This window comes from Ornithodoros turicata, chromosome 2 (assembly GCF_037126465.1).
Source record: "Ornithodoros turicata isolate Travis chromosome 2, ASM3712646v1, whole genome shotgun sequence".
Classification (NCBI taxonomy): Eukaryota; Metazoa; Arthropoda; class Arachnida; order Ixodida; family Argasidae; genus Ornithodoros; species Ornithodoros turicata.
In genome coordinates, this window is record NC_088202.1 from 56,765,484 (window position 1) to 56,779,773 (window position 14,290).

The following is a 14,290-nucleotide window of genomic DNA, read 5'->3' on the forward strand; positions in this document are numbered from 1 at the left end:
TTTTTTTTTTGTTTTTTTTCAGATTCTGCTAGGATGCTGAAAAGATTGAAAAATATTATTGACTCTAGCCAGTCTTCTACGCCAGTGGTTGCTGAGCCACAGGTAATTACTCTTGCTCCCCATGGAATGGAACGCTCAGTACTTCTTGCAATCTTTTGCTACATTATTTGTTGTGCACTGCTGCCGAATCAGATTGTCATGCTGATGTCAGATGTGTATGTGCATATGTGTAAGCAAGAAACAGGGATATATCTACCTTCTTTCAAAAATGTACAACTGTAATCCTAATACATGTCTATATGTAAAGTAGAACTAAATGTCTCTTGGTTTTACAGGTGGATATCGGTGGTGGTGCCATTGTGGGAAGCCACCACCTCACCTACCTGAAGAGCCGCAGCACAGGACAACCCACCAAATTTGCCAGAGCCCTTCTGCGTGCCCTCTTCACTGAGGACGAGCTAAAGGGAAGGTCCCTGTTTGGGGTTGCATGCAATGCACACAAAACAAGGCAGTGAAGGAGGCACTGGATAGCACTAGAGTGAATGCCCTGATTTGTGAGTATTGCTGTGTTCATTGGTAGTGTTTTCATCCAATAGAATTATGAAACGTACTAGGCATGTTGTGATGGTCCCTATTTGGCCATTTTTAAGCTACTGCCATCCTGAGCATTGCCTCTAAGCATTTGTGAGCCTTCACTACAACCTGGGTCCTGTGCTGTCCCCGTGCTTGCTCAAAACTTCTAATTTCAAAGCTGTTTCGGCCACCTTTGGTACTGGTCTTCCGAGCTCTTCAATTTAAAACATTTCTCCCATTCCTGAATTACTTTGTGAAGAGATGAGATGTTTCAAATTCGGCACTTGACAGCCTTCTTCAAGTTTTTAAGAAAGGTATCCGCAAGATGGTTGTGGCCCATGTTTCAGTAGGATAAAATCCTTTGGTGTATCACATTGGATGTGGAACTTATCTTGTAAGTGTGCTTTGAGTGCAACAGGCATTACCATGTTTCGTGAACTACCTTTACCAGGCGGCAAGAGTTCATTGCTGTCTTTCAAACACTGTTGTCAGGCATTACAGAACGTTCTGCACTGTACCTGCATTTAGCTCTGCATTGTGTGACATACCTCATGTTATATTTCGTTGTTCCAGCCTACACGGTATCCAGCTTCGGGCTAGTGGACGACACAAAAGTCAAGAACAGTTTATCAAGCCTAGTTGTAAGGGAGGAAAAATAAAGTCTTAATCGGTACCCATGTGTGTCGTCATTAGGTACATAGGTATTCCATTGAAAGCTTATAGATATTCTATTGCCATTTCTCTATAGACGTTTTTCAATAAATATTCAATAGGAAGTCGGTGGCCAATTCTGAGTAGACGTTCCATAGAAATTTGATAGGAAGTTTATAAACATCTTATGGACTTCCTTTTTACACATATAGACCAATGTCAATAGACATTTTATGGACTGATCATACACAAGGTTTTGTAAGGGTTGTCTAGTACCTGAGCGAGACAAGGGGCCCTATCCTGGTCAAAGTAAGCTACCTCGATTACTTGAAATTTCTTCTGTCATTGGTGCACAATCGAAAAAGGCGTGAATATTAAAAGCGGTTGACACCTTCTATCAACCAATCGCCCCACGTGTTATCTTGGAAAGCGACCCGCCTTATCGGTGTTTCCTCCTGAGAATCCGAAGACCACACCTGTGATCTGCCTGCCCTGCCTTGTTGCTTCGGTTCTTAGGTGTTGGAAACAGAAAACTCTACCGGCGTAAAACTGAATTTCGTTGAAAATGCGTGGAAAAGCACGCTCGTAATTTCCTTTTTTGCTGTTTGTCATTTTTCTTGACGTACAGGTGTGCAAGACGGCAATGTTTGTGTGACACCGTGATTGTACTTGGCATTTATAATTCGGTATGTACCCGAGAGATGGCGCTGATGGCAGGCAACAAAACTGACAAAACGGTAAAAGCGCGAAGGATCATTGCAAAGTGTCGAACGGACAGTATGGCGCGAACCGTAAACGCGTTTATGAGAAATCGGTTCGTGCTTTATATCTTGAGCTTTATTTATGAGCTTTTCTTTATATTTTTCTGTGTGTTCGTGTGCTCGATATGCGAAATGATAATTCGCATTGCAATATGCTTCTTTTGCTCGTGAGCTGTGGGGGGTGGTAATGATACCGCAAATGAGCATTGATAGTTTTACTCAAGAAACAGTGAACTTTGATCGATGAGTTTTTCGTGTGCACACCGCTACGTTGCAATAACATTGATTGTACGACGTACGGCTCGGACGACGCTTCGAAAAGCCCGCCGCTTTCACGCATACGATGCCGCGATCGGCGCAGAGAAACGGTGTTACGCGGTGCTTTTTTCTCATCATTAAACACAAACAAAGAAAGACATGAATTTTTTGTTGTGACGAGCACATACAGACTTTATACAACACAATAAACGGAAATGCACATGCGGACCCATCACGAAACCCATCGCCGCTCAAAGTAATCGACCCTCTTTCGTTAGATTACTTTTCAGCTTTGAAACTAATATTTTACGTCATTGTTACGTCAAAATGACGTAGGGTCACGGTCCGAGATTAGGGCCGAGAGGCTGCGAAGGAAAACTAGGTATAAATTTCAATTGAAACGGGCGGGATTTAAGGGCGGAGTATTCCGTGGCAGCCCCGCCCTACAGCTTGTGACGTAAAGTAATCGAGGTCGATTACTTTTGACGAGGATAGGGCCCAAGGGTCCAATTCCACGACTTTCACGTCTTCGCGTAAGACGAAGTCGTATCGCGATTTATGATCCGTGAAACAAACAATAGATTTGAAAATGGCTCCTCCCAAATCCCTCTCAAGATCTGAGGTGACACAAAAAGTTCTCCCGGTTTCGACAATGTCGTCGAAAGGAACTTTGATTTTTGCATGTTGCTTTTCGTATCTCATATTTAAAAAATTGTTGCTTATGATGAGAGCCATCGGGCCGACTTTATAGCAGTCCGAGAGCTGAAGTAGACTGTCAAAAGCTACCATGAAGACATTGAGTTTATTTGACGGAAACTTATCCATGCTGGCATTCAAGAGGAGGTGGACATACATGTCGGTCGTCATTTCCCAATCGTGGCCATGTTGCTGCTCAGAACCCAACTGTCATGCTCTTTGTCGTAACCGAGCCAGCGAACCAAGGAAAAGCTCAGACCATTCACTTTCTTCTTTCTTAGCACTTTCATTACTGGCCAGGGCTGGTTGGCGTCACTGGTTACGACGAGTACCTCCTCTGGGTAGAAAGATCTGTCCACTTCCTTACCCTGGTAATCTTCCAGATGCATAACGAGAAGGGATGTGCTTCCCAGGCGGGAGACAGTGAAAATCTGTTGCAACCAACTCCCTTCCGAGCTCTTTAGAACAACTTTTTTGTGCAGTTGAACCCTCATTTTACCCTAGACTCTGTGCCTCTTTCTCACAGAGGGTACGACGGGCTTTCCAATTATTTTGTTGAACAGTTTCAATTTGTTTCCGGGAGTGACTTCGGACGGGCTGATGCCCAATGTTCTGTGTTTGGTGGTTATGTAGTCGCGCACGATTTTGGGAAGCGCGGAAACGAAGTGGTGTTTTGCGGTTACTCTAAAATAATGAAATATTCTGCTGTGTAAAGTTCTTATGACTCGTCCTGCTTGTGAAGCTTTGACTAGAGAAGAGTTCAAACCTATGGGGACCTTTTTTCGTGCCAGGTATTTCTTGACGGTCTTATTGTAGAATTCCCCTTTTCTAGGAAAAGATGTGTGTAGGAACATTCCGTGAAACATCGTGAAAAAGACGAATAAGTGCTGTTTTCATGTCAGCAGGACGTTTCATCTTTAGCAAGAGGTTACGCAGAAAACCAAAGAATGAAACTATCGCAATGAGAATGTAGCGGTAGCCACACCATTGAACCTCTTGTACTTTGAAAAGTCAGCGAGATCCATTTGCCAGACGTTTGCCTTGTTTTTGCTCAAATGACGCACTTTTCTGTAACGTTGCACACCTGCCAAGCCCCCCCACGCGTTTCTGGTATCCCTCCATAAGTCGTTCACGCTATTGAGGCTTGCTGGTGCTGAGGCTCGTGAGATTTGGGCAGGGAAATCAGGCGCAATAGTTTAGAGGCCCTGGGAAACCAGGAAGGCTTCTTCCCAGTCTTACCTTGCAACAAATACTTTACGAGTTCGTAAATGGAGGAGTGCCTGATGGGCTTGCCCTAGACGGGGACACAAGCGTCGTGTTCCCAGGAAAAGTCCCCGCTTCCTCATCGTCAACCTGTAGAGAGGAGAGTGAATAGTGAAAGTCATGTTAGCATCGGACATTTTGGAGGGGCCACTTAAAATACAATGAAAAAGATGTCGGAAACGAAAAGCTTTGGGGGAAGATATGGCGCCTGCGTACACTTTGCGCGAAGAAATGAATCTCTTTTATTTACACATCGTGCTCTATGCCCAAACTGCATTTCCAATGAAGATTATCCAGGCTAAAGTTGCTCTTCTTTTTCATCGGTCTGTCCACCGCTAAGATGCGGTCGAGCATCTTCATCTTGTTGTGACATATTTCTTGACGCGCTTGCAACCATTCCAGGCAGTGGACTTGAAAGTCTCCCTCTATGATATCGCAAATAAATTTGCGAAGTTCTTCGTTTTTTTGCTTTTCCCAACGCCAACTAGAAACATAGGAGAAGAAATCACACATGACGTTTTTCGACGTATAGGTCAGGATGATATCGCAAGCTCAGTGCACGCTCCCTTTATACAGGGTGTTTCAAAAAACGTGTCATTCGGACTTTATAAAAAAACGGGGCGACGGAAAAATACGGGGGCACTTGTGTGGCAACTGAATTTGCCATCTCGCAAAAATATTTTCATTTGATTTTAATTAAAATAAATTGAATTTCTTTAATTGAACTCCAAAATTTCCCAAGTCAACCTAACGTTTTTTTTTACAGAATTAGAGAGCCCGTAGCGAACTTAGTCAGATCCACCAAGAAATCCGCTCGATATTGCAAATGGAACTGCCCAAAAAAAGTCCCGAAATTGAGGCTTCAAAGTTTCGGGTATTCAACGGCGCACCAAATCAGGCGCAAAGATTCGTGGAGAGGAGGACGTGCTCCTGCCCCCATGAAAGATAGAAGCTAAAAAAAACACAGGGCGGGAAAAAAAGAGGCGGAATCATTTTTGTTTGCCGCTTATCAACGTACGGTGGAATGTCACCCGCCTTGTTATCTGCGCGTCTTGTGCTGCACGCCGGTTTGGCGATAAACTGTTCTAGCTTCATGGGGCAATAAACTGTTCTAGCTTCGCGCATATTTCCGACTGATTTGGTGCGCTGTTCAATACCCGAAACTCTGAAGCCTCAACTTCGGGACTTTTTTTGGGCAGTTTCATTCGCAATATCGAGCGGAGTTCTTGGTGGATCTGACTAAGTTCGCCACGGGCTCTCAAATTCTGTAAAAAAAACGCTAGGTTGACTTGGGAAATTTTGGAGTTTAATTAAAGAAATTCAATTTATTTTATTTAAAATCAAATGAAAATGTTTTTGCAAGATGGCAAATTCAGTTACCACACAAGTGCCCTTTACCCCGTATTTTTCCGTCGCCCCGTTTTTTTATAAAGTCCGAATGACACGTTTTTTGAAACACCCTGTATAGTGTTTTCAAATAAACACTTGCAAAGAAACGGTGTCCTGTCAAATTCGCGAGTCTACAATCTATGACCGTCAAAACCGCAAGTAAAAAATCGCGACAATTCAATATCGCGACACGTCAAAATCACGAGATGTCAAAACGCGACACGTCAAAATCGCGACTAAGCCATATGCAGGGTGTACCAGTGAAAATGGGCCAGGGGTTAAAATAGACTGAGAGACTGACCAAGGATAGGTCAGGAGAGCCTTTTACGTATTTCACACGTTGAGGAGTGGGTCAGTTCATGTAGAGTATGCACTCGCCAAGACTGACCAAGGTTAGGTCAGAAGAGCCTTTTACGTATTTCACACGTTCGGGAGTGGGTCAGTTCATGTAGAGGAGGCACTTGCCAAGACTGACCAAGGTTAGGTCAGGAGAACCTTTTACGTATTTCACATGTTGGGGAGTGGGTCAGTTCATGTAGAGTATGCACCCATCGAGACTGACCAAGGTTTGGTCAGGAGAGCCTTTTACGTCTCACACGCTGCGTGACGGAGAACAGAGAGGTAATTAAATCCCATTGATGGCAAGGGATGCACTAGAAAAACGAGAAAAAGTAAAGGAAAACACAAGAAAAGACTCTAAAATGTCCGAGATGTCTTTGACGTGTCGCGATATTCACGTATCATGATTTTGAAATCTGACGATTTTGACTTGTCGCGATTTTTCACTCGTGGTTTTGACGGTCGCGATTTTTTACTCACGGTTTTGACGTAGAACCCAATGAAACGAGCGTGAAACCAAAATAGAGAAGCAACCTGTTGGGGCTAGGAGGAGGGATGCAGAGAAAGGAGAGCCAACTCGGGTTGGCCAAACTCGGGGCTACAGGGAGAGCGCGAGAGGTAACTACTGGCTGTTGATCGCGTCAACGCAGGGGGCACTAGGAGTGCGCGCGTGCGTCGCGTCCGCAGAAAGGCACTTTTGTCATTCGAGCGCTGGCTCTTATAGGAAGATGACGTGCCATTGCTCGCTCCGCTGTCATCGCGCCACGTCAGTTGAGGCATGGCTGTCGATAGGAGCAGACGTTCTGTGACCGTGGGGGAAAGGTGAGTGATTTACCATAGTGGTTAGGCCTTTCCCCAATGTGTCTGATGTTTGCAAATTTTTACCTAGCTCTGTGCTCATCTTATGCCTTCGCCCCATATGATTGGATTTGTTTAGTAGTGACTTCCTTGCGATCATCTCCGTTGAGTTTCATAGCGTTGTGTGTCTTATATGCCTTTTCTTCGTGCCGTCGCAATTTAGCGGTGTTCATGTTTATCCTGCGGTTAGTATTTCACGGTTGTCATCTTGTGTTAGGTGTTGAATTTTGTAGCATTGTGCGATAGCGCTGCAGTACTCATCTTAAGCTCTTAAGCTCCGCTCATCTTAAGCTTTTCCCCCGATCTGTAGTGTTTTCTCTGTGTTGAGGCATGTTTAGCTGTGTGCAGCGGTTAGGCTTTTTCTCCGACGAGTATGTCTGGACTTGTTCAGTAGTGTCTTCCTTGCCACCAGTATTTTGTTGCCATTTTGATCTTTTGTGTAGTCGTTGAGTTTTGTAGCGATATGCAATTACTAAGTGATTAGACCTAAGCTCCCCGATGCCTTGCTCTGCGCTCCTCTTGAGCCTTTTCTCTGTGCTGTCGCACGTTTAGACTTGTTTAGCAGTGCCTTCCTTGTGTTTGTATGCATTCTTGATTACGCCATGGTTACACTGTGATTAGTCCTAAGCGCTCATCTTACGCCCTTTTCCCAATGTTTTGTATGCGCTCTCAGATGTTTAGACTTGTTTTGTAGTGTGCATTTGTTTATCAGTGTCTTGTTGCAAGTTTTACCCGCTGCTAGTATATTTTCATTTTTTCTGTCTTTCATGCATATCGCCATAAAGGGGTGGCGCCACCAGATGTAATGCCTTGCAACTATCTAACCATCTGTCGTCCATCTCTGCAACAACCCGTTCTTGACAAGCAGCAAGGTGGTGTGTGGTCACTCGGCTGTTCCAGAGCGATTTCTTCGACACAGCAATGTTGATTTTCAAATAAATTGTTTCTCTCCACTGTATTTGTATCTGTTTATTTTAATTTTTTATGATCGCTAGTTGCCCACAACAGACAGGGTGGTCTGGACACGAATTGGATGCTCCCCAATTAGTGTAATGACTTGCTCGTTGATTCTAATTACTGTGGGGGCCCTACTTGCTAATTAATGATGTCCTAATCCCTTGTTCTGTGTTGGTCAGCTAGTGGTCAGTGCTTACTACTGACGTCAGATGAAAGAGAGACGTTGTGTGGGCATCCGTGTTGGTGCGCTTCGCAGTGAGAATTAGTGCTCTGAGTTCAGTCTGCATTAATCTGCTGTACCTGGATAACAAGTGGCCTTCATTGCTACTTGTGATCTCAAAGTGCAGTTCGTTATGGCGACGCATTTTTGACTGGGATGGGAGATCATGCACGAAATCGAGACCGGCGGCGGCGGCCGTGGCGGGTGGTTTTGATCACTATGCAAAAAATATATGTCAGCCCAGCTCAGCCCTCGGTCGTCTTTACAGGCTCAAGACCCGAGCACCAGTGTGTGGCGAACTTGGGGTACATGGCTCCTCAGTCCTGTTGTCTTTGCCATCTTGCAAGTTTATAGAAGGCGGCCGTTGCAGGGCACACTGTCGCGTTGCAGTAGATCCCCGGACATGTCGGCATCAGCGGCAATGAAGAAGCAGACAGAGCCGGCTTGAGCGCCCATCAGCATGCAGCGCTTTCCCCGATAATGACGTCTTCGGGTGACAGAAGACACCTCATTTCGGCATTTACCGGCCCCAAAATGCAGGCTCAGTGGCAACACGACTTAGCTCACTCCCTTTTCTCGGACGCTTTTTTAATCCCGTGTTAGCGCCGCGAAGCAACTGTGGCTATGAGCGGTGTACAGACGTGGACAGATGGAAAGAGGATAGCGGGAAGTGGGGGACAGGAGTGTTAGTATGCGTACTGGGCCGACTTCAGGGGGAACTGTGCCGACATTCGTCTGGAAAGTCTTCGGAAAACCCAGGGAAAACCTCAGACAGCACAGCCAGTGACAGGATTCGAACCCGTGTCACCTCCCAGTCTCGGCGTGGAAAGCGATCATCCTAACCACTGTGCCAAGGGAGTTGGTCTCTCTGGGATGTAGACCCTACGCTTGCTCTCGTACTTCCTCCGCGACTACCGCGCCCCTTTACTGCACACTTCCACCGCATGAGGCTTAGCGTTGCCTTTAGACGTGACTTCCAACACCCTCTTGGCTCCACCTCGTCTTCCCTCTGCCCCACTTGTGGAGTGCACGGCGACCTCTGCCACGTCATCCTGGCTTGTGGGCAATATCACCTCGCGAAGGTCCTCGGACCGTGGTCGAACGCTGCCCACCCGATGCAAGGCCTTCGTCTTCTTGCAGAGTACTTGTGCCCCACTGGTCTAGTGATGGCTCTCTGAAAGTGCTCCCCCCATTATCATCCCCTCATCCGTTCCCAGTGCGCTGTAGGGTTGTGTACCGCCTCAACGGCGGTGAATCGCCCGCCTCATCATCATCCAATGTATGTGTGTGTGTGTGTATGCCTAGAACGACGCTATGTTCAAAGCTAAAATAAAGCTGAAATAAAGCTATGTTCAGTGTTGTGATAGCTATAGCTACGACGCTTCATGAATATCTTACCCCTGTTCTTTTGCAGTGTGTGAAGTCGAAGCTGACACGACAACTACATTTCGCCAGACTAAGAGACCGTAGCACTTGCAGATGTGCTACTTTGAAGTTTCTTATTGTGTAATAAACGTTCTTTGTTCTCCATATGCTGTCTTTACTGCGTATCCATCACAAGTAAATAAAATAAAGAGATAAAATAAAATCATACAGGGTGTCGCAGCGAAACGTGAACATATTTTTAAAAAATATATCTATCACTTTTTCCGAGACGAAATCAATTGCAATATAGCATATGATGAAGGGCACTCCCTTGGAGGGCATTAGCAGACTCCTAACGCAATGTCTTAATTACGTTTCAATAATTAACTTTTTAATTATAAAAGCTGTAAAGTTGTTCCAATGAGAACATGTGATCTCTTCGGTCACCTGATACAAAGCCGTTTTCAGAACAAAAATCCGTTTGATAGATAGTCCGCAAAAAATTCGTGAAGGAACACCATTTTTCTTTATTTTGTTCATTGCGCATCTTCGAAGACGCGTCTTTCCTTCACCCCCAGTGTGAGACAGTGAGAGAGCACAGTGCCGCCTTATGCGTCGTAGATGAGCTTTAACTTGCGGAAACAAAACAAAAACAAATGTATCGGATGACTATCGCAACTGCCCTTATCTTGGGTTGCATTTTCTGTTTTCTTTTATTCTTTTTCCAGGACGCAAGAGGCGATAGTGTGCTCTTTCATCCTCTCGTATTGGGGGTGAAGGAAAGAGGCGTCTCTAGAGATGCGCAATGAACAAAATCAAGAAAAAATGGTGTTCCTTCACGAATTTTTTGCGAACGATCTATCGAACGGATTTTTGTTCTGAAAACTGCTTTGGTATCAGGTGACCGAAGGGATCAGATGTTCTGATTAAAACAACTTCCTAGCTTTTCTAATTAAAATGTTATAAAATTAATTACCACTAATTAATTGACAAGGGGCAATGAAAAAAATATTTTTGGATAGACCACACAACTGCCAAGCACGTACAGTTGGTTCCATTTGTGTAGAGCACTCCGTTTTTTCTTTAGCCCCTGGCCCTTTTTCGGTGGGACACCCTGTATACTGCCTGTAGAACCCAATGACAACCTGCCACAGTATCCACAGGATAACCACTAAAGAGCCCCCTACATGCCTCAAATTATCCTAAATGTGTCCTCTGGTCGTTGGCCAGGATGTCCTGTAGACCGGCTCGGGCGGTAACATTGAGCAAACTATATGTTAGTACAATTTCCATCCGTAGGAATTTTCCCGACGTCGTGCGGACGTCTGGTTATCTGAGGTCGGTACTCCATGGGACATCCTGTATGGTTGACTGGGGTAATATAATGGAACGTCACACAGGTAAAAATTCAATGTGATACCTTCGTGGTTTTGTCAGAGTGAGGTGTTTGACGCGATCGACATCCGGTGTCTTTAATGACGGCACATTTCTCAAAATTTGTAGAGAATGGTATCCTGAATGAAAAGTTCACTGTTTCTATATAATTCCGGTGAACAAAATTTCAGTCAGTTTTGGAATCGTCCGCTATGACCGTTTTTAATGACATCACCTCTGAGATAACCATTATCATAAATCGCATAACCCCAAAGATAAAGGACCTAAGCGCCCAAGCAGCACAATGTACTGAAAGTCGAGTGCAATAGTGGTTGACGGTATGTGTCTTATCAATGTTCCTTAGTTTCAGGAGTCTATTTAAGGCCTTCCACCTACCCGCCCACCCCTATTGCACTCGACTTTCAGTACATTGTGCTGCTGGAGCGTATTTCATGGCATGTCTGACACTGTCGTTCTCCTAGCGCACTTCTTCTCAACCGGCGTTTCGCTAATAAGATGCTGCCAAGCTACTGCAAGGTAAGGTCGTTGGCGTCTGGACAGGTATCGAGATCCTGGACCAGGTTATCACAACTGATGCTCCCGTTAAACGATACCACCAGCAGCAACCGTTATCACTGGTTGACTGAATTGACAATGAAACCGCAAAATAAATAGTCTCAAATTGATAATATATACGGCGTTTTTTATCATTTGCAGATTGTTTTTATCAAAAGAAAGCGAGATAGCAGGGAGATAATCCTCGTTGAAAACCGTTCCATTTTTAAGAACAACAACTTTATTGCCAGATGATGAATTGGGAGTTTCATCGCCAGGGGCGATACTCTGTCCCATTGTTGGTGGTGATGCGCGGAATGAAATAATGAGCCCCTTCACAATAAGGATCGAAGTACTATGGTATCCAGAAAGGTGAAGAGAGCTTTGAGGGCAGAGCGTTCGTTGGCTGGATGTGGCCAGGGACCAAGCAATCTTGAAAGAGAGAGGAGGCGAGAGTCCAGCTCCTTAAGGGATCCGGAGAGAACGGTTCGGGAAGGTTGGCAGTGTGGGCAACGGAGAAGTGCTTTTAAAAAATCCTGAAAGTCGCGCATAACTATTGAGAAAAAACGTTAATGAAATTTATAACCTACTCCCGAAGCCTCGTCCTTTACGCTTTTATTTCGCGAAAAAAGCTGTTGAGAAGAAGTATGTCGTCAACTTCAGTTGACTTGAGGGCTGTCCTCTCTTGGAGAATATGCCAAGACATAGAAACGACCCTTCCCTATGCGCGCTCGATGAAGGGATACTGTGTACAAACACAACAGTCCCAGCTAACTGAGAAACACTTCGTCGTGGTCTACCTTGGCACCACGCTACCATGGATGTGGGTGTACCTGCGGTTTACCCGTGACCCACATCAAGTGGCATTTTCTACCCGCAAATCCGAAAATTGGCAGTCTCCATGGGGCTCAAGAAGAAGATGAAGAAAGATCGCGTGTTTCGTATTCAGCGGCTGCGAACACAGTGAGAAGCACTATGTACGCGGCCAATGATTCTATGTTGCCGGAGAAGACTGACGGAATGGACACAGCATTTAAGCGACGTCGGCTATCTCAAGAAACGGTAAGTATTCTTTCTGCCATTTAAAGCCGTTTTACAAAGCTTACCACGCAGTGTTCTCTGTGTCGGGGCACTGATTCAAAGAGAAAGCTTCACGCATGTTTTCGTGAAGGATGTGCCTTCCTGTTCTGTTTAACTTTACTTTTTACTGTTCTTTCTACATCTATCCTACCTATACTCTTACTTTTTCTACCCTCCTCTTCATTTCTAATTCTGTTATTTTACTCGGTTAATAACTTGCCAATAAACTGTGAGTGCACCAGTCTGTGCAGCTGCCATTCAAGCGAGTGGACAACGTGCATGATGGATGCATGTCAAGTTTTTTTGTCCCATAAACTGCGAATGTGTACTAGTAGGCACGCATAGTTGATCGTGCTCTTGTAACTTACGAGGAATAGCCAACTGAAGCGCGCTGCTTTGGTGAAGCCTTCACTGAGCGCATAGTGCAGCTTCTGCTAGGTGTAATGCCTTGCTTCGAATTTTAAGGTAATAGCATTATTGGACCAGCTTTTCAGATATTCCTGTGTCTGCGCCGGAACTCATCTCGAACAATAGATGGCGCCACAAGAACCGTGGGAGCAGAAGTTTCCGCCATGGTATTCAATGTGTTCCATAGCTCCGGGTGCATCTGGTAGGCGATATTATCACGAGCCATATGCGGACGTTATTATCACGAGCCATATGCGGAGTGCTAGGTTATATTTAGAGTTCCGTGGTCCCAGCATTTGCTGAAAAACGCCGAAAGATATCTGCCGAATATTTTTGGAGATATGCGGCATGTTCCGAAAAGCTCTGAATTATAACTGTTGCATATTGTGGTTGTCGCAAATGCCGGTACCCGACTGCACTTTTCTTACACCGGGCCATCGCCGTTTTCCCTTCGCCTCGCTCCCAGGTGGAATGCGGGAAATACCGCCCTGCGGAACTGCTAGCCTCAAGTTCGGGGGAAACCTTCTCTTGTAAAACTTGGACCAGTGGGTCCAAGGGGGGTTCAAGTATGCGTGAAACCCTACAAGAACAACAACAACAACTTTATTTTCAGAAGGAGAGTGGGAAGGTTCATCACAAGAGGCGATACTCTACCCCATTGCTGGTGGGGACGTGGGGTATAAAATACAGAGCCCCCTCACAATAACGATCGGAGTCCGATGGTGTCCAGAAATGTCAAAAGGGCTTTGAGCGCTGAACGTTGCTGGGCTGGATTGGACCAGGGACCAAGCAATTTCGAGAGGGAGAAGGGGCTAGAGTCCAGCTGACGAAAAGATTCGAAGAGTGAGGTCCGGGAAGGTTGGTAGTGAGGGCAATGAAGAAGAATGTGCTCCAGATCCTCTAGAGCACCACAGTGGCAGCAGGTGGGAGAGTCAACTTGTCTGAAGCGGTAACGCCACTGAGCTGTAAAGGCCACATCGAGTCGCATTCGGTGGATTAATGCAGCATCTTGACGAGAGGTGTTTCGTGGCATGCGGAAAGCGAGCGTTGGATCAACTCTGCTCAACATAGATGGGGGGAGAATGTCGGTTGTCCATTGGCGGGAAGCCAGGGGTGTCACGAGGCGTCGCAGAATGGAACGACGGTTGCCTCTCAGCAGAACAATATTGGTCCGTTCCACATCATAACGCGACAAAAATATGTAAACCGATGCCAATTAATTACTGCAACAAATGACCCGCTTCGGCGGCAGATTTTCCTCTAAAAGGTGTCCAGTCAAGGTCCCAAAAGGGGTAATACCCATTTTAATGCCGACGGCGCCCTGCTTTAAAATCGTGTTTTTTTCACGAAACTCATTTGAATTTTTATTTAAATAATGAGCGCCTCCTATTGATTCACACGGTCTGCTGCTTGGACATGGTATCGGAGAGATACTTGTAAAAAAGTTCTTGGATTGGTGGACCCAATGGAGGAGCACGGGGATTTAAGTGAAACACCCTGCATACTAATTATAGCTGCCGATTTTTCGGCATATATTTCTAAC

The 14,290-nt window shown here is 45.4% G+C and overlaps 1 protein-coding gene across 1 annotated transcript in view; it reads left to right on the plus strand.

The window, feature by feature from the left end:
• The first annotated feature begins 12,155 nt into the window (after nt 1-12,155).
• Nucleotides 12,156-14,290, plus strand: part of LOC135385453 (uncharacterized) — a 102,945-nt gene continuing 100,810 nt past the window's right edge. Inside the window, exon 1 of the mRNA XM_064614774.1 lies at nt 12,156-12,321. Within this exon, the coding sequence (XP_064470844.1) occupies nt 12,235-12,321 (87 nt within the window). The 5' untranslated portion in view covers nt 12,156-12,234. The remainder of the gene's footprint in view (nt 12,322-14,290) is intronic.